The sequence below is a fragment of the Oncorhynchus gorbuscha genome, linkage group LG03, assembly GCF_021184085.1.
Source record: "Oncorhynchus gorbuscha isolate QuinsamMale2020 ecotype Even-year linkage group LG03, OgorEven_v1.0, whole genome shotgun sequence".
Classification (NCBI taxonomy): Eukaryota; Metazoa; Chordata; class Actinopteri; order Salmoniformes; family Salmonidae; genus Oncorhynchus; species Oncorhynchus gorbuscha.
The window spans coordinates 30,398,792-30,426,718 of record NC_060175.1 but is presented as its reverse complement, the minus strand read 5'-3'; the positions used below and the strand labels follow the sequence as shown (position 1 = coordinate 30,426,718).

The 27,927-nt window shown below is 44.6% G+C and overlaps 1 protein-coding gene across 2 annotated transcripts; it reads right to left on the bottom strand.

Annotated features, from left to right (window-relative positions):
- Positions 1 to 126: 126 nt before the first annotated feature.
- LOC124031201 (transmembrane protein 198-like) lies at positions 127 to 27,927 on the bottom strand. Of its 2 annotated transcripts, none has more exons than XM_046342162.1 (5): positions 27,424 to 27,927; positions 4,549 to 4,719; positions 2,531 to 3,106; positions 2,022 to 2,170; positions 127 to 1,634 (listed from the first exon to the last, which is right to left on the bottom strand). In XM_046342162.1, exons 2-5 carry the CDS (start codon positions 4,688 to 4,690, stop codon positions 1,485 to 1,487), a joined length of 1,017 nt encoding a protein of 338 aa, XP_046198118.1. In that variant the 5' UTR covers positions 4,691 to 4,719; positions 27,424 to 27,927; the 3' UTR covers positions 127 to 1,484. The 2 variants fall into 2 exon arrangements, with proteins under 2 accessions (XP_046198118.1, XP_046198117.1); XM_046342161.1 differs by having other exon boundaries at positions 4,549 to 4,813; positions 27,424 to 27,926.

Genomic DNA, 27,927 nt, shown 5'->3' with positions numbered 1-27,927 from the left:
CCCCATTTGTTGCCTTCAAGATCCTCTGTGTTTCTGATTCCAAGGCAGAATTTGGCAGCTGATGTTGCTAGGTGACCAGTGAGGGAATATAGAGCCATTTAGCCTCAGACAAATAACTCAGACAGCTTTTGTTTTAAACTAATTTAATGGTTTATCTTTCAATTTCCTATTGACAATTATGTACAGATTCAGAGTAGTTGAGAGTACTGAGTGAAAGTAGGCCTACTGTCCCTCTAAAATTCTAAAACAAAAGTAAATTACAATTTTAAAAACACTGATAATTCCTTAGTAACCTACAGTACAGCAAATGTATGCTCAATTGTTTTCCATAGCACATTCCTTCAATGTTATTGTTCATATACATTACTGAATACAGGTACTACACAGGTAAAACTGCCTTGAAATTGTAATGAAAACAAGCTACTGCTCAAAAATAACTGGCATAACCAAGTATGGTTTGAAACAATATTGTATAGTATTGCTACCACTAAAAAAGGCACTGCAGTTCCAATGAAAACAAACATAAATGTCACTTGAAACAGATGCCCATGTAATCTCCATTGTATTTAGGCACAAAATGGTTGCCGTGTATCTCTCTGGACCTGAACCTTCTGCACTCAACTATACAGGCAGTTACTTCAAAAAAGGGACAAGTAAACAGCAATACACACACCTTAACATTACCAACGCACACACACTCACAGACAGAAAACACTGGTCAGAGAAATGTATCTCGAAATGTCCTCTTCTTTGTCCCATCACAGTGCCTTGTCAACATCAGCTGGTGTCCTGTTCTGAGGCGGTTGACCCGAGTTTACACTGGTTCATTTCAAGTCATTAAAGTCACAGTTAACTCCAATTATAAAAGTTGAAATCACTCGGAGGTAGCTCTCGTGTAATTCATGGCCATTTCCATTCCCAGTATTGCTTTCTGAACAGCAAAAACAAGTCTGTTTTCATCAGTCAAGTGATTTCTCCCACATGTAATCAAACAATCACATAATGGCACCAGAGAAAGTATAGGACCTCAGAAGTCAAATGAGATCATTTCTGCTCCTTCTTCTGACTGTGTACTCTGCTCTGTCCTAACCCCAGACCTTTCACATGGGCATGCCACCGCTCAGAGCAGACAACACAGGGAGAGGCCACACAGGCCCAGTCTATTGAGAGGGATTACAGCACACATCAAACAGGGGGTCAAACACCAACCACTCTCAGGGAACAGCTCACAGATCGAGGACCCATATATTCCATCACCTTCCAGTCTGCCAACCCAAACGAGGTACAGTACAGTACACTGGAGGTATGCTTTGATCTTCACTTGGACAGCATTCAAGGCCCTTTTCCAAGTCAATGTAAGGAACGTCCATTGTTCAATAGACTCTCACATTGTCTGTAGGGTCAATAGTACACTACATAGGGAGGAGGACTGTGGAGGGGGGGCAAGAAACAAGTGAGTCATCCCCCGTCTGTCCCTCGGTGCGTCAGACCCTGTTGACAGGTGTGGTGATGGTGAGGGGTACGGTGGAGCTTGTCTCATAGTCAAAGTCGATTATTGTGTGGTTGGTAGTGCCCAGGCTGCTGAGGGAGTTGCCTGTGCCCATCTGTCTGTCCCTAAGACTCTGCAGGTAGCTCTGAGAGAAGGAATAAAGGAGAGAGGGGAAGAAGAGGAGAGAGGGAATATAATCAGAATCAACCTTGGAATCTGTTCTACATGTTGGAATTCAAATAGAATAGTGTGTGTGTGTGTGTGTGTGTGTGTGTGTGTGTGTGTGTGTGTGTGTGTGTGTGTGTGTGTGTGTGTGTGTGTGTGTGTGTGTGTGTGTGTGTGTGTGTGTGTGTCAGTAGAGGCTGGCGGGAGGTGACTCCGTTGCATTTATTCCATTCCAGCCATTACAATGAGCCCATCCTCCTATAGCTCCTCCCACCAGCCTTCTCTGTTGAGAGAGAGAGAGAGAGAGAGAGAGAGAGAGAGAGAGAGAGAGAGAGAGAGAGAGAGAGAGAGAGAGAGAGAGAGAGACCGGTGCCAGCAGGTCTCCGGCATAGCGTTTGACGGGAGTGGGCTTGCGACGGTATGTGCCCTCCTGCCCACTGTTCTGCTGGCACTTTTTGACATCTTTCTGTCTGATCTGCATCAACTGGGCCCGCTTCTGCCTCCTGCTGATGATGACTGAGATGAGAGAGAGATGAGAGAGATATGAGCGAGAGGAAAGAGGTGTGTTTACTCAGTGAGTCATTTCTTAGTAATTCTACAGAGCACATGAGAACTTTAGGGGACAATTTGACATTCTTAAATCACCTGAAATGTAATATAAACAGCTGACTTGGAGACAATCTGTCTTGTTTCAATACCATAACAATGTTCTCCAATACCATAAAACCATTGTAGCAGTGCAGAGAACATAATATAACCCATAGTCCATATTGAGATATACAGATGCATCATACTCTACAAACAGCTTCCTCTACCTCCCATGCTTACCACAGAGATCCTATACATTACGTCTATATGTAATTCTATGATGCTTACCCTCAGTATGTGAGAACCCCACGGCTGTCAGCTTCCACTGCACCAGCACCCCCATGAAGCTGAGTGCCGGCCAGATACCCAGGATCACCCAGCTGTACCAGCAGAGCGACGGCGCCGGTGACAGCCTCAAGTACTGATACGCGTGTCTGGCCAGCGCCAGCATCTCCACAAAGTAGTCAACGCACACCATCATGATGGCCGCCCCGAACACAGACGTAGACAACACGGTGAAGAGCTTCTGCCACTGTAGGGTGAGCACAGCAAACAGCATGCCAGTGCCCAGCAGCACCCCTAAGGGCACCCAGACGGTGGTGGGTGTGTAGAACTGGTGGGTGACCAGCAGGGTGGCGAGGGCAAGTAGCAGGCCCAGTAACAGACCCGTCATGAAGAGACCCACGGAGCGCACCAGCATGGTGACCAGGCCACACAGCAGGCCGATGCCCAGGCCGATACCCGCCGAGACCTCCACACTCAGCTGGGTGTCCAGCACACGCTCCTTGTGGCACAACAGGAAGATTATGACAGAGCCGAACATCAGGCCCGACAGGAACATGACCGCCTTGAAGCAGCGATATCCTGGGAGAGAAGAGAGGTGAAGATGGAAATGTGATGGAGAGAGGAGTAGAGAGAGGGAATGGTGAGGGAGAGAGGAGAGGGGTAGAGAGGGAGAGAGGAGAGGAGTAGAGAGAGAGAATGGTGAGGGAGAGGGGTAGAGAGAGGAGAGGAGAGGAGTAGAGAGAGGGAATGGTGACAGACGGAGAGAGGGGAGAGGGAGGAGAGAGGAGTAGAGAGAGGGAATGGTGATGGAGAGAGGAGAGGGGTAGAGAAGGAGAGAGGAGAGGAGTAGAGAGAGGGAATGGTGATGGAGAGAGGAGAGGGGTGGAGAGGGAATGGTGAGGGAGAGAGAGAGGGGAGAGGGGAGAGGAGTAGAGAGAGGGAATGGTGATGGAGAGAGAGGGGAGAGAGGGTGGAGAGGGAGATGGAGAGAGGAGAGGGGTAGAGAGGGAGGAGAGGAGTAGAGAGAGGGAATGGTGACGGAGAGAAGAGAGGGGTGGAGAGGGAATGGTGAGGGAGAGTAGAGAGGGAGAGAGGAGAGGAGTAGAGAGGGAATGGTGACAGAGAGAGGAGAGGGGTAGAGAGGGAATGGTGAGGGAGAGTGGAGAGGGGTAGAGAGGGAATGGTGAGGGAGAGTAGAGAGGGAGAGAGGAGAGGAGTAGAGAGAGGGAATGGTGACAGAGAGGGGTAGAGAGGGAATGGTGAGGGAGAGTGGAGAGGGGTAGAGAGAGAGGGGGTGAAAAGAAAACAATACTTATTTAAAGTTGTACTTCACTTCAATGAGGGGAGATTCAATAGCCTGAGGAATCTAACAGTAAAAAAATATGCAGGTGATAAGTTAGAGCTTAAAGAGAACGTTAAATTGCAGAGGCTAGGGCATCAGCAACTCTATAAATATTACACAATATCGACTGTAAGCAATGTAATGCCGTATAAATTACCCTACAGTTAAAACTAAAAAGAGAGGCGGTGTGGAGGAGAAAGAAGCAGTTGTGGTTATTAAGTTGGATTTGGTGAGAAAAATCTGAAATTATAAAGTGTGTTTTTACTCTATTTGTTATCATCTATAAGGCCATGCACCACAGCCTAATATGATGATTATTGTTCTGCTGTAGATTGCAGGAAACGTCAGTTACAGGTGTTAAATAATCAGCAGCAGCACCTTGTTAAAATATCCTGGGGAGAACCCTGCTGTATAACACATTAGTAGACATATGATACGTCTGAATACACATTCCTTATCCCCTGCTCTATTACATTGTTTGCGTCCCAAATGGCACCCTATTCCCCACATATGGCTCTGTTCAAAAGTTGTGCACCATGGGCCTTGGTCAAAAGTAGTGCACTATATAAGGATTGGGGTTCCATTTGGGACGCAACCCTTGTTATTGAAGATTTTGTTTACTCGTTGACATGACGTGGTTGGGTTACGACTTGTGGTCTTGACCCCGTGGTGACCTTACCAATGAAGCAGTAGATGATGCCGAACAGGCAGCACATGGAGCAAATGACGGCAGGGATGACCTCATACTTCCTCTCGATCTCCAGGCTGCAGGCGTTCACCTCGGCCAGGCCCTCCCCTTCAGCCCCGTCAGGGTCTGTCATCCTGGGGCTCCCTCCGACCGACCAGACCACTGGGGAGACAAGGAAGTGGTGGTGGTTGAAGGTTGGGACTGAAGGATAAGGAGTGGTGCTGTTATCGGAAGTTCATCAGAACAGCTTGAGTGCCTGTAACATGAAAGATACATATCTGAGTAGGTCATAGATCATCACAGGCCATCACAATGCGTTAACTCACAATGCAATAAAGTGGCTTACAGTATTTATTTGTCTCTGTTAAGACTTTAGGGCACAGTACTGGCAAAGAGGACTGAGAACATTAAAATCTAGGGCTAGGTTAACAAACACTGTCTTACCCACAAAATAGAGAACACAAAGTGGTGAGTTGCGAGACTCCATTGATGCTAAATGTCACAAGTTTAACATGGTGTATGTAGGACACTCTAGAACCCCCCCCCCTCCTCCTCCTCACCCCTCCACCCCTGATTCAGACCTCTGACCCCTCACCCCCGCCAGTGTTCCCCGAGGCTTCAGGAGAAGTGTGAAATCTGCCGCCCATCTGTGACTTCTCCCTGGTGACTCTGCATATAGGCCTGCCAGACACTCCATATGCTGCTAGCCTAGCCCCCCATGATAACCCACAGTCCTGTATACCACACATACACCCCGTTGCCATGACTACAGTATCATGGGAGTACATAAACATGGACAACCACATACTACAGAGACATCTGTAGTACAATAATGGAAAAAAACTGTACCAAAAAGGCCTATAGACACCAGTACCAAGTACCGGAACGTCTTATATAATATTGAATTATTGCAGTGTCTGTCTACTCTACTGTATTTTTGTAATTATGACCATTCTAATCAACATAGCAGCAGATGTCCAGTGTCCACTCAAGTCCACTCAAACAACATCATTTTCAGTGTGCATATTCAACACTGATTTCATATCAGCAGCAAACACCCACTCAAGTTCTCTGGGGTCCACGTTTTTTTTTAAATGTTTTTTTTACAACTCTCCTAAATTGAACTTGAGGTGTCTATGTCAGGCATTTAAAATAGGCTATGTAGTAAAATATCTGGGTGAAAGTAAATTACTATACTAAAATTAGGGCTACTACGGACATCGAGTGGTGCTAGTGAACAGTTAATCAGGCAGCCCCAACTCCCCTCCCAGTTTGCCTGTTGGGGAGGATGTGTAGGGCTCATTGCTCAGGGTGGGCTGCTCTCTCTGGGGCTGCTGGCCAGCCTTCTTTATGATCTCACCCCAGTTCTGATCCGATTACAGCAAACTCACGTTTCCAGGCTCAGGAGAAAAACAGTAACAGAGCTGTGTGCCTGCTCTCCTGATCTGCTCTTTCACTTCTCAGTCCCCCTCTCCCTCCATTCTCCCAAACTTTTGCTTTTTAACCCCCCCCCCCCCCTCTCCGTCTGAGATACATTATGACCTGGCCATGACTTGACATGGAAAGAATGAGGGCCCGTTGGATGGTAGCTCTCTGCTTCCCTCTCTTTTTTCCAAAGCTAGAGGAAGAGTTCTGGCTTCATTCACTCAGTCCTTCACGTGTCTGCCTCTCTGTCTCAGCCAGATAGAACAGAGGGGACTCTCACTTGTTTTCAAAAGGCCAAGGACAACTCAAGACAAATGATCTAGCCATCTGAGCGCTCCACAGTCCCACTGATCTGCTGTGTCTGTGGCACGACTTTCCAAGTAGGTCTGAGAGGATGAAGCCAGGACAATGAATGCTTTAGAATGAGACTGAAATCTGATATACAGAAGTCATACAGTATTTAGGCTAATAAATGTGCAGTGCAGTAACACCCTTATTGAAAGCATGAGAGCATTTCACCTTGAGGTTATAGTATGGACTTCTCTTTCATCATATTCAGTTATGACAATCTGGACCCTCTATTTCTGAAACTATCCGCCGCCATTGTCGCAACCCCTATTACCAGCCTGTTCAACCTCTCTTTCATATCGTCTGAGATCCCCAAGGATTGGAAAGCTGCCACAGTCATCCCCCTCTTCAAAGGGGGAGACACCCTGGACCCAAACTGTTACAGACCTATATCCATCCTGCCCTGCCTATCTAAGTTCTTCGAAAGCCAAGTCAACAAACAGGTCACTGACCATCTCGAATCCCACCGTACCTTCTCCCCTGTGCAATCTGGTTTCCGAGCCGGTCACGGGTGCACCTCAGCCACACTCAAGGTACTAAACGATATCATAACCGCCATCTATAAAAGACAGTACTGTGCAGCCGTCTTCATCGACCTTGCCAAGGCCTTCGACTCTGTCAATCACCATATTCTTATCGGCAGACTCAGTAGCCTCGGTTTTTCGGATGACTGCCTTGCCTGGTTCACCAAATACTTTGCAGACAGAGTTCAGTGTGTCAAATCGGAGGGCATGCTGTCCGGTCCTCTGGCACTATCTATGGGGGTGCCACAGGGTTCAATTCTCGGGCCGACTCTTTTATCTGTATATATCAATGATGTTGCTCTTGCTGCGGGCGATTCCCTGATCGACCTCTACGCAGACGACACCATTCAATATAATTTCGGCCCGTCATTGGACACTGTGCTATCTAACCTCCAAACGAGCTTCAATGCCATACAACACTCCTTCCGTGGCCTCCAACTGCTCTTAAACGCTAGTAAAACCAAATGCATGCTTTTCAACCGATCGCTGCCTGCACCCGCATGCCCGACTAGCATCACCACCCTGGATGGTTCCGACCTTGAATATGTGGACATCTATAAGTACCTAGGTGTCTGGCTAGACTGCAAACTCTCCTTCCAGACTCATATCAAACATCTCTAATCGAAAATCAAATCAAGAGTCGGCTTTCTATTCCGCAACAAAGCCTCCTTCACTCATGCCGCCAAGCTTACCCTAGTAAAACTGACTATCCTACCGATCCTCGACTTCGGCGATGTCATCTACAAAATGGCTTCCAACACTCTACTCAGCAAACTGGATGCAGTCTATCACAGTGCCATCCGTTTTGTCACTAAAGCACCTTATACCACCCACCACTGCAACTTGTATGCTCTAGTCGGCTGGCCCTCGCTACATATTCGTCGCCAGACCCACTGGCTCCAGGTCATCTACAAGTCCATGCTAGGTAAAGCTCCTCCTTATCTCAGTTCACTGGTCACGATGGCAACACCCATCCGTAGCACGCGCTCCAGCAGGTGTATCTCACTGATCATCCCTAAAGCCAACACCTCATTTGGCCGCCTTTTGTTCCAGTACTCTGCTGCCTGTGACTGGAACGAACTGCAAAAATCGCTGAAGTTGGAGACTTTTATCTCCCTCACCAACTTCAAACATCAACTATCTGAGCAGCTAACCGATCGCTGCAGCTGTACATAGTCTATTGGTAAATAGCCCACCCATTTTCACCTACCTCATTCCCATACTGTTTTTATACTGTTTTTATTTATTTACTTTTCTGCTCTGCTCTTTTGCACACCAATATCTCTACCTGTACATGACCATCTGATCATTTATCACTCCAGTGCTAATCTGCAAAATTGTAATTATTCGCCTACCTCATGCCTTTTGCACACATTGTATATAGACTCCCCCTTTTTTCTACTGTGTTATTGACTTGTTAATTGTTTACTCCATGTGTAACTCTGTGTTGTCTGTTCACACTGCTATGCTTTATCTTGGCCAGGTCGCAGTTGCAAATGAGAACTTGTTCTCAACTAGCCTACCTGGTTAAATAAAGGTGAAATAAAAAATAATAAAAAAATAATAAAATAAATGATGACATGGATGTATTTGTGGCATTACCTTCAACCTGCCCAAGTCAAAGTTAACACACTAACAGGAACTTTTATTGAAGTTCATGCCAAAAAAACATCCTCTGATTGTACAAGACAGAGCTTTTGCAAACTATCAAATGTATCTGTTTACAGTCAAAATTCTACTCAATCTTCACCATTCAGCTGGACCAAAAACAGGAATAGGAGAAAGTTTGAAGAGCAAGGGAAAGCTAAGATAACGGCTCACCTCTGAAGACATTCAAAAGTAACTGCAAGGGTGTTGCGGGTAATCCATCAAGTTGCACAACTTGTTCATCCGACCGCACACACACACACACCAACTCTCTCCCACGTCCATGTGAGAGTCACAATGGTGGCCAGTGTGTGTGTGAGGCCTGGAGTCCGTGCCGCTCAGGGAGAATGGTGCCATTATGGGGCGGCACAAAGGCTATAAGGCCCTAGCATTGACCTCTACTGGCACACACAGCAAATCATGCTGGGAGATAGGGCATATCACATAGAGATGGAGGGACCCAGGGAAAGGAGGCTGTGTCTGAGTGTGTATGTGTGTGTGCCATGGCATTGAGCGTGTGGCTGGATGAAGGATCCCACTGGGCACACACTGGTTGAATCAATGTTGTTTCCACTTAATTTCAATTAAATTAAGTTGAACCAACGTCGAATAGACGTTGAATTCACGTCTGTGCCCAGTGGGATAAAGGGGTCTAGCTGGTAGCTGTCCAGAAGGCTGATATTGTCACCCATTCTCACCAGATAAGGAGGAAGTGACATGGCTCCATGTTTTGTCTCGGAGCTCAAGGCACAGAAGTAGAAGTTGAGAAATACTCTCTTTCGATACATTTTGATGAAGTACATCTTGAATGACATTCCAATATGACATTTCTGTGTGTGTTGTCATGACAACAGGTCAAATAAGGTTGCTGCTAGTGCTGTATATGTAAATATAGTCACACTTGTAGATGACTGAGTATGTTGGTATGAAATGACCTTGGAACAAATTGCTTTAGAATGTTGCCTAACACACTTGCTAGACAAACACCATGGATGGATGGATGGATGGAGGGAAGGGTGGGGTGGGGGGGCTCAAGCTTCAACAGCTGAGTGACAGGCAGAGCCATGCCCATGTTCCCCACATAGCTAGTTTGGGTGGGTTTCATTAACCACTGATGGAGTTGTGGGGGTGTGAGAGAGGTCAGGGATTCCAAGGGTGCTCTGGCTTTAAGGCAGAGGGCAGCTGAGAACTAAACGTTACAGCCCAGCTGTATGGTGGCACAGCTTGGCACAGGGGGGTATGCGAGACTCTACCATTTGCCATGGTCTCCCACTGACTGGGCATGATGCCTGTTGATCTACATCTCCAACCCCCACCCTTATAGCTACAGCTATAAACCTAATTCTCCATGATTCCAAATGCCAAACACCCTGCCCAATGTGTCCTGCCCATTGGGCATGGTGGAGACTGGAGAATAGTATGGACATGATAGGACCAACCTACTCCATGGTGTCCACTTTGTGCCAACTGTGGTTGCCTATTAACCATAAGAGAATCACTCTCTCTCATTGGCAGGAAGCTGTGGCCAAGAGGAGGAAGTAGAGATCAGTGGTGGTGCTGGAGGTGACTTTTCCCTTAGGGCAGGAAGCTGTGGCCAAGAGGAGGAAGTGGAGATCAGTGGTGGTGCTGGAGGTGACTTTTCCCTCAGGGAAGGAAGCTGTGGCCAAGAGGAGGAAGTGGAGATCAGTGGTGGTGCTGGAGTTGACTTTTCCCTCAGGGCAGGAAGCAGAGCAGGAAAGTTAGAGTTGGATTTGGAGGCTGGAGCGTCAACACCAACACTCTTATTTTCTGGTTTAATCCAACATAACAGACTCAAAAAAACTTGGTGATATAGGTTTGAATGCCTTGGCTATTAGAACATGATGATGACAATGGGTTATGCTACAACTGTGGGTTATGATCTCTAAACAAGTCAAATAAAACACTCCACTCTCAGTCCACATGTTCAAAATGATCTCAGAACTGGATTGTGTTTATATGGGCCTTTCATCATGGATTCAGATGCACTCACTCATGCTCTAATATGTGAGACACTATGATATCAACATTCACAGCTGAGAGAGAATGCTCTCTGGCTGGCAACTTGAACACAACTTGTGTACAGATAAAGCCATGTTTTATGTGGTCAAATAGATTAAACAGGATTTGCCAATCCTCCTGAACTTGAGTAACCCCTCTCACTGACCTGTCCAATCCATTACCAACCAAACCTGGTCCTTAAATATTTGTAATTAAATCAAATAGACATGAAATACATGTTGATATATGGTGCAATGAGACATCTTCCATTTTGTTTCTTATGAAGTCAAATTGCTGCACTTAATACACCACGTCGTTACTGAATACACCACGTCGTTACCGAATACACCACGCCGTTACTGAGTACACCACGCCGTTACTGAATACACCACATCGTTACTGAATACACCACATCGTTACTGAATACACCACATCGTTACTGAATACACCACATCGTTACTGAATACACCACATCGTTACTGAATACACCACGTCGTCATAAGGTGAATGCACCAATTTGTAAGTCGCTCTGGATAAGAGCGTCTGCTAAATGACTTAAATGTAAATGTAAATGTTACTGAATACACCACGTCGTTACTGAATACACCACGTCGTTACTGAATACACCACGTCGTTACTGAATACACCACGTCGTTACTGAATACACCACGTCGTTACTGAATACACCACGTCGTTACTGAATACACCACGTCGTTACTGAATACACCACGTCGTTACTGAATACACCTTGTTGTTAGTTATTGAGGAATGCTAATCAGATTAAAGGTAGTCCTGAAGAGTGTTATGTAAATGGTTGTTTGGAGCAGAGAGGAAAATACTGAAAAACCTGCTGCATTTGGGAGCTCATTTGACTGGGAAACGAAGGGACAAGACTCGTTTGTCATCTCAGCTCATCTCAAAAACAGGGAGCAAATGAGATGCACTCCACATGATATGTGACAGCGTTTGAAAGTGGTCTACTGAGAGACAGCCACAGACACCCTCCCTTTTATCTCTTAAAAGGCACAGAATTGACACTATGTTCTATTGAGGAGGAACATAAATACCATGGTTACAAGTCATTAAGTGCATTTCAACAAATTTATTATCATGATTAGACCACTATGGTAAAATCACAGATCTATGATAACCTTTACTCATCCATGCTGACTAACGAAGGAAATTATGATTCTGAAGATGAAACGTCATAAAGACATCCTTAAATAATTTTAGCATTTTTATTTAACTAGGCAAGTCAGTTAAGAGCACATTCTTATTTACAATGACGGCCTACACCGGCCAAACTCGGACGACGCTGGGCAAATTGTGCGCCACCCTATTGGACTACCAATCACGGCCGGTTGTGATACAGCATGGAATTGAACCAGGGTGTCTGTAGTGACACCTCTAGCACGGATATGCAGTGACTTAGACCGCTGTGCCACTCGGGAGCCCTTAAACCTCATCTACACTCCTTCCACATCCTCACAGCGACATTTTTATTAAGTTGGTGATAAAGTCACAGCTCACCACCATTCTTTCTTTCAGCCTGTCTCTATCATTTCTCCTCTAAATCTCTGATCAGTGCCTCTCAAACAACACTTTGTTCCTCAAGAGTGAATGAGGCGGAGGGGGGGACCTGCAATGAATTTGGCACTGCCGCACCGTCTCCTACTCCCCTCCCTCCATGCCTCCAGTCTTTCTTTAGCCAGGCTTGGACCGAGAGCAGAGAGCTCTCGGTCCAAGTTCTGGACCAGGCTCTGAACCCTACAGTGCTCTTCAAAGAGAGAGAGGGAGGGAGGGAGGGAGAGAACGAGAGAGAATGCAGTCTGTAACCCCTTCAGAGAGCAGTAATTACAGAGTGAGAATATATAGAAAGTGATTTTTAGGGGCAGTAAGTTTACAACAACGCCTAACACTGACATGAACTCTAAGACCAAAAACACTGACCTTTCTAACATGTGCAGACGTGCCAAAATAACAAACCTCTAATGTCATCATAAAAGATAATACATGTTAATGGTAATCAAACACCCCAAACCATCTACCTCCCAATCACCATGGAGGAAAAGTTATGGTCACGTTTCTCCTTTCAACTCCAATGTAGTCTATAGGCCTACATTTCTTCACTTACAGACACGCAAACAACCGTCTCTGATGGCAAGCACACATCTTTTATATTATGACTGAATGAGTATCCAGAAAACCAACTGTTTAACACACTGTATATCTTTTTAAATATTGTAATAGTTTTATCAGTCTCAGAAAGAGATCCTATTCTCCCTCAAGCCCTTCCACTCCATGCCTGCCTTTGTGAAAGGCCCAAACAATGGAGGCCTTTCAACTCTGATTGTAAAGAGTTCCTTACAAAAAAAGGAGAAAAACCAGTAAGTAGAAGAACAGAGAAACAATGAGAGGCCTTTTCGAGAGGCAGTCACGTGTATGATACACATGTAGACACACACCCCTATTTCCATGCACACTCACACAACAGACCCACAAACGTCACACACACACACTCATGCAAATATAACAACTCCAATCCACACATTATAATGATCCCCACCATGCACATTGACAAGTCTGTGTTTGTACTGTCACGAACCGGCTCAAAGCCCGTAACAAAGGGAGACAACGTGGAGATAAGGAGTAGCAAAATATGTATTTATTAACTAAAGCAACTAAGTATAATATACAATGGTGTGTGTAATCAGTAATCAGTAGTGTAAGTGAGTGTTTTGCATGCATGAATGTGATAATGCAGGGTGATGAAAGGTGCCAAAGCAAACAAACAAAAGGCCACCAAGAACCACAACACAATCTACAACGGGTGTCTGCATGGAGAGAGTCTCCTCCATGAATGTGGAAGAGGTCTATTTATCCTGGGAGACACCTGGCCCAGGTGTTTCCCATGTAGCTGACGACCCTCTCAACTCCGCCCACCGGCATCCTAATAAGGAAACAAGAACAAAGACAGAATACGGCAGACAGAGTGGGAGGGTCGTCACATTCCCCCATAAAACCGGGGACCAACAAGGACCCCGGAACAAACATCCCAAATTGACACAGGCCTCCGTCCCAAATTGACACAGGCCTCTGCGTCCCAAATTGACACAGGCCTCTGCGTCCCAAATTGACACAGGCCTCTGCGTCCCAAATTGACACAGGCCTCTGCGTCCCAAATTGACACAGGCCTCTGCGTCCCAAATTGACACAGGCCTCTGCGTCCCAAATTGACACAGGCCTCTGCGTCCCAAATTGACACAGGCCTCCCAAATTGACACAGGCCTCTGCGTCCCAAATTGACAGGCCTCTGCGTCCCAAATTGACACAGGCCTCTGCGTCCCAAATTGACACAGGCCTCTGCGTCCCAAATTGATGAGGGTTTACGTGTTCACACTTACAATTTGCCCCAGCCAACCTCCTCCCCAGACCTCAGCAACCTTCACACAGGAAGCAACATTTAAGAGGAAAGAAAACAAGACCAGGAGGGAGCAGACAGGACAGAGAGAACATGACAATACAAAACAATGGTCAGTCACGTAAACATTAGGAACAGGGCGCACGAGAGAGCGCATCAGCAATCACGTTTTCAGTCCCCCGGATGTGCCTCACATCGAGATGGAATGATTGTAAAAATAAACACCATCGCATTATCCTCTGGTTTGGACACATCATGGACCTCAAAAAAGTGAGGGGTTATGGTCGGTGTAGACCACAATAGGTACTACCCCCGACCCGACATACACTTCGAAGTGTTGTAGCGCCCAAATGAGTGCTAGCGCTTCCTTTTCAATAACCGAATAGTTCAACTGATAATCGTTAAACTTTTTAGAAAAGAAACTAACAGGCCTCTCAATCCCAGACACATCTGCTTGCAGCAAAACTGCACCTGCCCCCACATGACTAGCATCCACCTGCAAGGTAAATGACAAATCCATGCGAGGAGCAGCCAGCACTGGAGTTGAGGTAAGCAACCTCTTTGAATCTTCAAAAGCGTGTTGACAACGAGTAGACCAAACGTAAACAGCCTTAGCTTTCAGCATATCTGTCAAGGGAGCGACCACAGTAGAGAAGTTATTACAAAAACTACGGTAATAACCAATCATGCCCAAGAAACGCATCAGTTCCTTTTTAGTAGTTGGTGGTGGAAAAGCATCAATAGCCACCACTTTAGCCCGAACAGGACGCACTTCACCCTGCCCAACCACTTTTCCAAGGTATGTAACGGTCGCCTGAGCAAACTCACATTTTGCCAGATTGATTGTGAGGCGACCCGCAGCCAGACGTTCGAACAAGGCTTGAATACGGGACAGATGTTCTTCCCAAGTATCTGCATAGATCACTACATCGTCCAAATAAACAGCGCACCCGGTCAGACCGGCGACAACCCTGTTCATAAGTCGCTGAAAAGTGGCAGGTGCATTGCGCAGACCGAAACTCATAACTGAATACGAGTACAGACCAAAGGGTGTAATAAAGGCAGAGATTTCACGTGCCCTACTCGTCAGTGGCACCTGCCAATAGCCTTTTAACAGGTCAAATTTGCTCACAAACTTAGCTGCACGGACTTGATCAACAGTCCTCCATCCGAGGAAGAGGAAATGAATCTGGCTTTGTGACACTGTTTACCTTACGGTAGTCCGTACAAAAACGGTTTGTTCCATCCGGTTTACTGACCAAGATACAGGGAGAAGCCCAACTGGAGAAAGAAGGCTCTGCTATCTTACTCTCCAGCATGTACTTGACCTCAGCATCCAGACAACGTAGTTTCTCTGAAGAAACTCTATAGAACCGCTGACGAATGGGGTCAGCACCTCCAATGTCAATATCATGTTCTATTAAGTTTGTACGTGTAGGTGTATCAGAAAATAAACCTGGAAATCTCTGAATCAGACCAACCATCTCTTTCCGCTCATCAACAGGTAGGTGAGTGAGAAGACTGTCTAAAATATCCAGTGTTTCTGAATTTTTCAATCTACCCTGCAATATACAATCGTCAGGACCAGGAACATCTTCCTCCTCATGCACAGATCTAGCACGACAAGAACCCAAGGAAACAACGGTATCAGCCAAAAGAACAGGTTTACCGTCCTCTGTAGAATCCCACTGTTCAGTCTCAGAGGAACGTGCATAGGGTTTTAACAGATTTACATGGCACAGCTGGTGTGCTTTCCTCCGTTCTGGAGTGGCAACTAGATCATTTTGCTCAGTGTACTGGCGCACCACTGTATATGGACCTTGAAATTTGTCTTGAAAAGGAGAACCAACAATTGGCAGCAGAGCAAGAACCTGGTCACCTGGACTAAAGTGACGAGGCTCAGTTCGGCGATCAAATATGCCCTTCATCCTCTCCTGTGAAGATGATAACTTCTCTTTAGCCATTTCACCAGCGGCATACAGCCGTCGCCGGAAATCACACACATACAAACACAGGGACTGAGGAGGCTCGGGAGACTTCCAGTCATCCTGGAGAACAGATAAAAGTCCACGCACCCTATGTCCAAACACAAGGTCATTTGGACTGAAACCTGTGCTCTCCTGTGAAACTTCCCTAGCGGCTAACAGTAACCAAGGCAACCCCTCCTCCCAATCCTTATCCATCTCAGTACAATAAGCTCTCAACAAAGACTTAAGTGTTTGATGGAAACGTTCCAGTGCTCCTTGACTTTGCGCGTGATAGGCGCTAGACACATTGTGTTTAATATGGAGCTGTTGAAGAACCTGACCAAACAGATTAGAGGTAAAATTAGATCCTTGATCACTCTGAATGACCTTAGGGATTCCAAACAATGAGAGAAACTGAGTCAAAGCTTTTAACACCGATTTAGTCGTGATAGATCGGAGAGGATAGGCAGCAGGAAACCTAGTGGTCTGACACATCACAGTGAACAGGTAACTGCTACCCTTTTTAGAACGAGGCAGAGGACCCACACAGTCAATAATCAGATACTCAAAAGGTTGGCTGAGTACAGGAATAGGAAACAATGGTACTGGTTTAATAGCTTGATTAGGCTTACCAGTTAATTGACAGGTGTGACAAGTTTTGATAAAATCAGAAACATCCCTCTTTAATCTAGGCCAAAAGAAATGTCTTAATATGCGATTGTAGGTTTTCCTCACCCCCATATGTCCAGCAACGTCGCTGTGAGAAGTTTCCAACACCAACTCACGAAGCTTAACTGGTACAACAACTTGACTAATTGCCTCCCCCAGAAAAACACTATCATGAGACACCCACTTTCTCATCAGGACATCCTCTTGGAGAAAATAGCCATGGGCGACATCTCCCAACTGTTCTATAGGCACAATTTGATCACGCAACTCTTCCAACGTGGGGTCATCCCGTTGAGCATTGATTAGATCTGAGCGGGTTACAGATAACGGGATAACAGGGAAGACAGTGACATACTTTGTATTATTATCATTAGTCGGCGCAGTGACTAGTTCGCCACGGCTCATAGAACGTGTCACTGCACACGCAGAGAACACCTCTGGGAAACTCTGTACACTCTCATCAGGAATCCCAACAAATGACGGCTTAGTGGAAACCACTAGAGATGGAAACACGACTGGCCATACACGCTCACCTGCCAAGTTATTCCCAAGGATAACGTCGATACCCTCAATAGGCAACGAAGGACGCACCCCCACAACAACTTCACCCTTCACCAGCCCACAATCCAACATCAGTTTATGCAATGGAACTGACAGAGTGTTCAAACCTATTCCCCTAATTAGAACACTATTCCCCGAATCAGTCTCAGCAGAAAAGGGTAACACAGACTCCAACACAAATGATTCAGAGGCACCTGTGTCTCTCAGGATCTTCACTGGCACTAGGTCTTTACTTCCTAACATAGACACAAAACCTTCTGTAATGAAAGGTAAATAGTCTGGATCAATATGGACTTTCACATTCTCCTGGGCCTGAGGAAATGAGTCAAGAATGAACTGATGTGGAACAGGTGCAGCTAACGCAGCAGGCTTAGATTTAGCGTAAGCACCCTTTGACCTGAGAAGTGGACATTCGTTTTTCCAATGACCTGAACCTTGACAGTAGTGACACTCCTGCCCAAAGTCAGCCTTACCATGGGAGTCAGGTTCAACCCTAGTTGAATAGAACTCTGCCCGAGAACCAAAGTATCTCGGTGAGCGAAGCCCAAATCTATCCGAATGCCCCCACTCTTTCCGAATACGGGGTTTTGCAAAGACACTTTTGTGAGTCAACACATACTCGTCCGCCAAAACCGCAGCTTCAGCAACATTCTTTACTTTCTGTTCATTAATATAAGTGGCAATACGATCAGGAATTGTGTCCTTAAATTGCTCTAACATAATCAGATCATACAGCCCTTGGAAAGTCACAACTGCAGAGGCGGAACACCAGCGATTAAACTGTAAAGATAACTGTCGCGCAAACTCAACATGAGTCTGGTTATCGTCCCTTTTTAAAGTTCTAAATCGTTGGCGGTAAGCCTCAGGGACCAATTCATAAATCTGTAACACAGCGGTTTTAACTTTATCATAACTGGCACTGTCGTGTACACTAAGAGCTGAATATGCTTCCTGCGCTTTACCAGTCAGCACACACTGCAACATTAAAGTGCGGTCAGAATCAGGCCAACTCCTAGCGTCAGCAACCCGCTCAAACAACGAAAAGAATGTCTCGGGGTCCCTTTCATTAAACCGAGGCAATAACCGCAAGTTCCCAACAATATCAAATGTCTCTGGGGCATGACCAAAAGCGGAACTACCCCTAGGTAAATCTGGGTCACCTTCCCAAAACAAACTCTCCCCTGAGATCTTTCCTTCCCTAACCAACTCTATACGTTCTTGTTGCAACTTGATTTTAGCACGCTCCATATCTTGTTTAAATGCCAATTCCTTTTCATATTTCACACGATCATGCTCTAGCTTCTCACGATCATGCTCTAGCTTCTCACGATCATGCTCTAGCTGTAACAAAAGCAGTTCTTTCTGCTGTTCAAAAAGAAGGCTACTAGGACTAACCGATGGAATGGCCATTGTAACGTTATGGGGAGACAACAAATCCTCAGCAGAGGCTGGCCCGGTGGTAACTTCAAGAATACCACTCTCCATCAGATTGGCTTTCAATATCAACCTAATAGAATTCTTTAGACATTTATCACTAATCTCAACCTTGTAGTGTTCCGCGACCTTCAACAGCTGTTCTTTAGTACCTAAATCTAACAATTCCTCTGATGGAGAGCGAATTAACTTATCTACATAAGACACCATAATCACACAATTTTTTTTATCGCTTTTCCCTTCTGCTGAGCACACCAGAACACAACCCGAGAATTGACAATCACCCTGAGCACCACAGAAGAGAGATGAGATATGGAGCTTCCCCAAAACCTACAATAACTCAACCCTAGTCTTCGTGCAGATTTGCGGTGGGAATTTACACACTGTAGCCCGCTGGCAAGGAAATAGAACTCCCCAGCATGCTGGCAAATTCCACCAAGCCACGGATGTGCCCCCAAGACAACTGCTCAGTCCACAGACACCACACAAAAATAACAAACATTAACCATGCCCAACATATTCAAAAAAATGAAACACGTCGCTAAACCTATCAGGGGAAAAAGGCTATAGCTCCGGGTAGCAAGTTCCACTACCCTACCCAAATCTCCCACCGAGGTACACAGCAGATTACTCACTTCAGACTGACGTCCCAACAGAAAGTAGAACAAGAGTTCAGGCTAGGCAGGGCCTGGAAACTAACCATTATACTCTCTCCAACATAGCACACAAACCAAACAACAAAGGCAACCAATACTGGGCCGATCACACTCAAACACCATATTCAAACCAAACACGTACCTCCACGGTCTCCCAAACCAATAGTTCAAAGATCCCGGACGAGCCCCCACTTGTCACGAACCGGCTCAAAGCCCGTAACAAAGGGAGACAACATGGAGATAAGGAGTAGCAAAATATGTATTTATTAACTAAAGCAACTAAGTATAATATACAATGGTGTGTGTAATCAGTAATCAGTAGTGTAAGTGAGTGTTTTGCATGCATGAATGTGATAATGCAGGGTGATGAAAGGTGCCAAAGCAAACAAACAAAAGGCCACCAAGAACCACAACACAATCTACAACGTGTGTCTGCATGGAGAGAGTCTCCTCCATGAATGTGGAAGAGGTCTATTTATCCTGGGAGACACCTGGCCCAGGTGTTTCCCATGTAGCTGACGACCCTCTCAACTCCGCCCACTGGCATCCTAATAAGGAAACAAGAACAAAGACAGAATACGGCAGACAGAGTGGGAGGGTCGTCACAGTACAAATGGGGATGCCTTTTTCTAGAGACTGACAATGTCAATGTAGTTCAGAGAGCCAGAAATGCCACCGACCTCCTTAATAATTGAATTAAGTTGTTAAATAGCCTACAACAAAATAAATGTTTTGAGCAGAAAGGGAAATACTGAAAAACCTGCTGCATTTGGGAGTAAATGTAGTCTGTGGTGGAAAAAGTAGCCAATTATATTACTTGAGTAAAAGTAAAAGGTACCTTAAAAGAAAATGACTTAAGTAAAAGTGAGTCACATAGTAAAATACTACTTGAGTAAAAATTAAAGTTTTTGGTTTTAAATATACTCAAGTATTAAAAGTATAAATAATTTCAAATTCCTTATAATAAGCAAACCAGATGGCACAATGTGTTCATTTTTTAATTATGTATAGCCATGGACACACTCCAACACTCAGACATAGTTTACAAATGAAGCATTTGTGTTTAGTGAATCTGCCAGATCAGAGGCAGTAGAGATGACCGGGGATGTTCTCTTGATAAGTGTGTGAATTGGACCATTTTCTTGTCATGCTAAGCATTCGAAATCTAACTAGTACTTTTGGCTTTCAGAGAAAATGCATGGAGTAAAAAGTACATTATTTTCTTTAGGAATGTAGTGAAGAAAAAGTTGTCAAAAATATAAAAAGTAAAGTAAAGTACAGATACCCCAAAAAACAACTTAAGTAGTACTTTGAAGTCATTTTACTTAAGTACTTTACACCACTGAATGTAGTGTACTTATCATTACACAGAGTAAAAGAGTGATGGGGGTCTTTATGAGAGCAAACATTGAATGCAATAATTATGTCTACACGTCACATGGTTTAGAACTAGCAGACTATAAGAAACAAATTGGACATACAGTGTCATTGCAAAGCCAGACTAGGCTATACAGGGAGTGGAGTGTGATGGAGTCACTATGAACACAAAAACAAAGGAGTGGATGCCTAGCCTCACCTACAGGGCCTTCAGAAAGTATTCACACCCCTTGTTTTCTTCCACATTTGGTTGTGTTACAGCCTGAATTTCAAATAGATTCAATTCAAACTTTGTGCCACTGATCTACACACAATAAATATCCCACAATGACAGAATAGTATTTTATTCAAAATATTTACAAGTTAATACAAAATTAAACGCTGAAATGTCTTGACTTTGAATGATTACTCCATCTCTGTACCCCACACATACAATTATCTGCAAGGTCTCTCAGTCGAGTAGTGAATTTCAAGCACACCAGGGAGGTTTTCCAATGCCTCGCTAAGAAGGGCACCTATTGGTATATATATTTTTTTTAAAGCAGACACTGAATATCCCTTTGAGCATGGTGAAGTAATTAATTACGCTGTGGATGGTGTATCAATACAATACAAAGATACAGGCGTCCTTCCTAACTCAGTTGCAGGGGGGGGGTTAGGAAACCACTCAGGGATTTCACCATGAGCCCAATGGTGATTATAAAACAGTTAGAGTTTAATGGCCATGGTTGGAGAAAATTGAGGATGGATTAACAACATTGTAGTTACTCCACAATACTAACCTAAATTACAGAGTGAAAAGGAAGCCTGTACAGAATAAAAATATTCCAAAACATGCACCCTATCTATAACAACGCACTAAAGTAAAACTACAAAAACTGTGGGAAAGAAAATGTACTTTATTTCCTGTATATAAAGCATTATATTTGGGGAAAATCCAACACAGTTCCACTCTTCATATTTTCAAGCATGGTGGCTGCATCATCTTGGGACTAGGGAGTTTTTTGATAAAAAGAAACAATAGATCTAAGCACAGACAAAATCCTAGAGGAAAACCTGGTTCAGTCTTCTTTCCTTCAGACACTGGGAGATGAATTCACCTTTCAGCAGGACAATAACCTAAAACACAAGGCCAAATATACACTGGAGTTGCTTACCAAGAAGACAGTGAATATTCCTGAGTGGCCAAGTTACAGTTTTGACTTGAAAATGGCTGTCTAACAGTGATCAACAACCAACTTGACAGAGCTTGAAGCGTTTCTGCCACTTCATGGTCAGCTCTGTCATTTACAGCAGCGCAGAGCAGTTCTTCCATTCCACCCAACATCTGTCTGGTGCCAGGGTATAATTGTACCTCCTTATGGTCTCTCCCATCCTAAAATACCTCCTTCGTGTACACTTCTAGGGTTCTCTGGCAGCCCCTAAACCAGGGGAAAACTACATCACCCAATAATTTTTAGTCTCTCTATGAATGGATGTTTGTGGATCTCCAAGACCCCAAAAAACCCTACTATTCCTTTTGGATGCTCAGTTCAGTCAATGAGACAGCAGAACTATTCCACACCCAAATACTTTGACTGCCCTTACTAGACTAATGCTACAGGAGAAGACTTTCTCCATCTCCCGGCCTAACCCACAACAAGCATCTCCTCTTGTCAACAAGGTTCAACATAGACTATTTCCAGGCTCTTTTAACTGAGGGGGCTCATTTGTGGGAGATCCTAGTGTGTTCAGTGTATAGATACACTCTGCCAGTGCAGGACCAACACAGCACAGTAGTATGCCTAAATCAGTCCTTAGCTTGTAGAGCAATGCCTGACAACCATGGGATATGATGGAAATCAGGATAGTAACTCATTCAATCCATTTTGAATTCAGGCTGTAACACAACAAAATGTGGAATAAGTCAAGGGGTATGATTACTTTCTGAAGGCACTGTATGTAGGCCTGTGCTTTTAAACAAAGCAAGCCTTGTTCTTCTGAGCTCATGTCCTATGAACTAGCTACTTGAAGGTCTGTGACACAAAGAAACTAGACAGTGAGATGGATTGAGTAGACCATGTTGGGATTATTGAGACACAGTTCAGAATGTAACTTGGTATTATAATCAATTAAATGCATCTGGTAATAAACACTCCATGACAAATATTGTTATCGTGATAGACTTCCCTTTTCTGTATAGACAAGGAAGTCTGCTCTGTGCATTCAATTTTACTGGAAGGAATTTAACATTGCAGACATAGACACAGCAATAACATTATAGGGGTCAAAAAAACTGGGATATCCAGACAAAAAGTTAGAGCATCTATCAATCACAGGACTTCTCCTGAAATAGCCTAATGCAGAGACCACATGAGAAAGGCTTGTCAGATCATGTAAAGTTAAACTTCAACAAACTTCCCATTCTAAATTATCTCAAAACTTTCAGCTCGGCAAAAAAGGGCCCAGATTTCAAACTGCATTACAGATCAACAGGACATGGAGCATGCCTCAGGGGCTGCACTCTCCACCCTCCTCATTGATGGTATATACAGCTGCCCAAGCTTTGCAACAGCAGTCTTATTTACACACAACCCATCGTTGCCCCCTCGCTCCTCCTACAGATGAAGAGGTGCTAAGCTAAAGTTGAGGCCTTTCAACTCTGACAGGTCATGTTTTTGGCTGGACCATACGAGCCTTGGCAGGGTTGACCTCTGCTACCACAGCTGAGGGTCTCTTTTTTTATTTCACCGTTATTTAACCAGGTAGGCCAGTTGAGAACAAGTTCTCATTTACAACTGCGACCTGGCCAAGGTAAGGTAAAGCAGTGCAACACAAACAACACAAAGTTACACATGGAATAAACAAAGGTACAGTCAATAACACAATAAAGAAAATCTATATAAGGTGTGTACAAATGGATTAAGGAGGTAAGGCAATAAATAGGCCATTGTAGCGAAGTAATTACAATTTAGCAAATTAACACTGGAGTGATGGATGTGCAGATGATGATGTGCAAGTAGAAATATTGGTGTGCAAAAAAGAAAAAGTAAATCAAAACAATATGGAGATGAGGTAGGTAGATTGGATGGGCTATTTACAGATGGACTGTGTACAGCTGCAGCGATCGATAAGCTGCTCAGATAGCTGACGCTTAAAGTTAGTGAGGGAGAGAAGTCTCCAACTTCAGCGATTTTTGCAATTTGTTCCAGTCATTGGCTGCAGAGAACTGGAAGGAAAGGTGGCCAAAGTAGGTGTTGGCTTTGGGGATGACGAGTGAGATATACCTGCTGGAGCGCGTGCTACGAGTGGGTGTTGTTATGGTGAACAGTGAGCTGAGATAAGGCGGAGCTTAACTTAGCAAAGGCTTATAGATGATCTGGAGCCAGTGGGTCTGGCGACAAATATGTAGCGAGGGCCAGCTGACGAGAGCATACAGGTTGCAGTGGTGGGTAGTGTATGGGGCTTTGATGACAAAACGGATAGCACTGTGATAGACTGCATCCAGTTTGCTGAGTAGTGTTGGAGGCTATTTTGTAAATGACATCGCCGAAGTTGAGGATCGGTAGGATGGTCAGTTTCACGAGGGTGTGTTTGGCAGCGTGAGTGAAGGATGCTTTGCAGCTGAGTCTGGAAGGAGAGTTTAGTCTAACCAGACACCTAGGTATTTGTAGTTGTCCACATATTCTAAGTCAGAACCGTCCAGAGTATTGATGCTAGTCGGGCGGGCGGGTGCGGGCAGCGATCGGTTGAAAAGCATACATTTAGTTTTACTAGCATTTAAGAGCAGTTGGAGGCCACGGAAGGAGAGTTGTATGGCATTGAAGCTTGTTTGGAGGTTTGTTAACACAGTGTCCAAAGAAGGGCCAGTTGTATACAGAATGGTGTCATCTGTGTAGAAGTGGATCAGGGAATCACCAGCAGCAAGAGCGACATTGTTGATGTATACAGAGAAAAGAGTCGGCCCGAGAATTTAACCCTGTGGCACCACCATATAGACTGCCAGAAGTCCGGACAACAGGCCCTCCGATTTGACACACTGAACTCTATCTGGGAAGTAGTTGGTGAATCAGGCGAGGCAGTCATTTGAGAAACCAAGGCTGTTGAGTCTGCCGATAAGAATACGGTGATTGACAGAGTCGAAAGCCTTGGCCAGGTCGATGAAGACAGCTGCACAGTACTGTCTTTTATCAATGGCGGTTATGATATCGTTTAGTACCTTGAGCGTGGCTGAGGTGCACCCGTGACCAGCTCAGAAACCCGGAGTGTACAGTGGAGAAGGTATGGTGGGATTCTAAATGGTCAGTGATCTATTTGTTAGCTTTGCTTTCAAAGACTTTAGAAAGGCAGGGCAGGATGAATATAGGTCTGTAACAGTTTGGGTCTAGAGTGTCACCCCCTTTGAAGAAGGGGATGACCGCAGCAGCATTCCAATCTTTAGAGATCTCGGACGATACGAAAGAGAGGTTGAACAGACTGGTAATAGGGATTGCAACAATGGCGGCGGATAATTTTAGAAAGAGAGGGTCCAGATTGTCTAGCCCAGCTGATTTGTACGGGTCCAGGTTTTGCAGCTCTTTCAGAACATCTGCTATCTAGTTTGGGTGAAGGAGAAGTTGGGAGGCTTGGGCGAGTAGCTGCGAGGGTCGCGGAGCTGTTGGCCGGGGTTGGGGTAGCCAGGAGAAAAGCATGGCCAGCCGTAGAGAAATGCTTATTGTAATTCTCGATTATTGTGGATTTATCAGTGGTGACAGTGTTACCTTGCCTCAGAGCTGTGGGCAGCTGGGAGGAGGTACTTTTATTCTCCATGGACTTTACAGTGTCCCAAAACTTTTTGGAGTTAGATCTACAGGATGCAAATTTCTGTTTGAAAAAGCGAGCCTTTGCTTTCCTAACTGACAGCGTGTATTGGTTCCTGACTTCCATGAAAAGTTGCATTTCGCGGGGACTATTCAATGCTAGTGCGGTCCGCCACAGGATGTTTTGTGCTGGTCGAGGGCAGTCAGGTCTGGAGTGAACAAAGGGCTGTATCTGTTCTTAGTTCTATATCTTTTGAAAGGGGCATGCTTATTTAAGATGGTGAGGAGATTACTTTTAAAGAACGACCAGGCATCCTCTACTGATGAGATGAGGTAAATATCCTTCCAGGATACCCAGGCCAGGTCAATTAGAAAGGCCCCTCTAAATGGGGTGTGGAGTGTACAGTCAGTAAAGACAATAGAGTAGAAGACTATTCAACTCACTATGACACCACCATTAGAAGTGTTTCCACAATAAGACCTGACGCCCATGACTATTATGGATAATATACACTCTGTCATCATGGGTCAGGGCTACATTAAGGTCAGACTAGGGTGTCTCACCTCTCCTTTCCACCCTGACCCTATTTCAACCCTGGTCCTTAGCAGGGTTGACAGTTAACACCATTCAGGTTGAAAATCTCATCAACCAGTTTGTCTTTGAGTCACCCTGAGTTGACAATGCCAGTGTGAAAATGGCTATTGTTGAACACCCTGTGATGGAGTTCCAATTTAACTGTCAGATCTACAGGTGGTGAGTGAAAGTAGACAACGAAAGGAAAGTAGTTCAGAATGATTCGTTTTCTAACCAGACAGAACTAGGCAGTTACAATACACCTGGAGACTGAGGATTATACGTGCCACCGAGGCTGCCTCCTAAGGTCAAGACCAAGGCTCCTGATTGGAGGGACGATGAGTGCTTCAGTACTAATTGAAAAACAGAATAACACAGTACACTACAGAACCTCAAGGACTAGGAGTTAAGTAACACACCCCAGCATTGACCGCCTGCTCGTTCCCCCTCATATGCCTCTCTCTCTCTCTCTCTCCGGAGCAGGGAAGGGCTCCATCACTGCATTTTCCCAGAGTGGTTTAGGCAAAGCCATCTGGCCCTAGCTAGCCGACTGGCTTTGGGGGGCCTTGCTAAGAGGGTGTAGGAGGGGGGAGAGCATTGAGGGGGTGTAACTAGAGATGACTCCTTTGCCACAGAGGGACAAAAGCTATCATTACCCCCCCCCCCCCAAAAAATAAAAATAAAACAAGGCACACCCCCACCAGTAAACACACTGGGCCACAAGGCCAAGGTTCTTTCATGTCCTGTCTGAGACTATGGTGGAGGAAATATGGACGAAAACAAATAGAAAAAAAGGATTATGTGAAAATAACTAAACATGTATACAATTGGTGTTGTTTGTATGTAATTGTATAACTGTCAAGGACAAAACACATAACAATGCTTATCTGGTCAATAGGATCAAGGAGTATACATGTCTGACTATGATAACAATCGTTAAAAGATAACAATCAATCCATTTCAGGCTTTTCTCCATAAAATGGCTAATTGCCCAAGGTGTTTACATTGTTATCTTCTGTATAATAACCCAATAGGTTCTACTGAAATGATCTTGAAACAGAGCCCACACATTAATTGACTGGAGAGTGACATCAAAATGATATGATAAATGACTGAATGAATAAAACTAAAAAAGTTTAGCCTATACTTACTCTATGGAATTCATTATTAAAATCATGTTTAACTTCAAAACGGTGTACTAGTCACTAACACCACGTTTATGAGCATCCCACCCGCAGACTTTTTCAAACAGCAGCTCTTCTACAGGAATTAACGTTACATTGATTGTTCAATTTCACGGGGTGATTCAGTTTCATTGTATCTTTCTCTTGTTTAAAGGAGCCTAAAGATCATAAATAGTATTGTCTGCGGTGCGAATATAATCCACCATTGCCAATGATATGACTGTAGTTTACATCCTGTAAAGGTTCATAATTTATTTACACACTGTACAGAAGAACACTTACCGACTCCGTTCGGCTACGTGGATCTGTTTTCCGTGAAAACTGTCAGGCATGAACACAACGGAAAACAACAGAAAATCGAAGCAACAGTGAGAAAAACCGGTTCCAATGCACATAGGCTATAGTCACAGTGAGAAAAACAAAAGTTTTCCTTTCAATGTTTTAAGGACAAGAGTAGGTTATTCAAAATGAATCAGCCCCGCGTTCTTGTCATCTTCAAAAACGGTGTCTAAAATTATAAATCGTTCTTTGCAGTCTCAACGGAGGAACTTAAGTGAGTTATTTCGGTTGATAACATGTATTTATAAGTTCCATGGCATTGTATTAAAAATCAGTTTGTCAGTTGGCTAGTTAGTCACGTCTGACAGAAGCTAGTTACAGCGAGCCAAATTGTTTTTCCTCCAACCCTTTTCTTTTGCACACCTCCTCTTTCTGGCGTAGACTGTTGTTGATACCCAAGGGATTTTCCCTCGAGTTCTAAACTCATAAAAAAAAGAGTTGGCCTAT

Excerpts from the sequence above, each read along its gene's own strand:
- LOC124031201 (XM_046342162.1), bottom strand. The coding sequence starts at position 4,690 with ATGACAGACCCTGACGGGGCTGAAGGGGAGGGCCTGGCCGAGGTGAAC. Across the intron at positions 3,107-4,548 it reads CATCATCTACTGCTTCATTG|GATATCGCTGCTTCAAGGCG; the intron begins GTAAGGTCACCA and ends CTTCTCTCCCAG. Across the intron at positions 1,635-2,021 it reads CCGGAGACCTGCTGGCACCG|AGCTACCTGCAGAGTCTTAG; the intron begins GTCTCTCTCTCT and ends TCCTTCTCTCAG.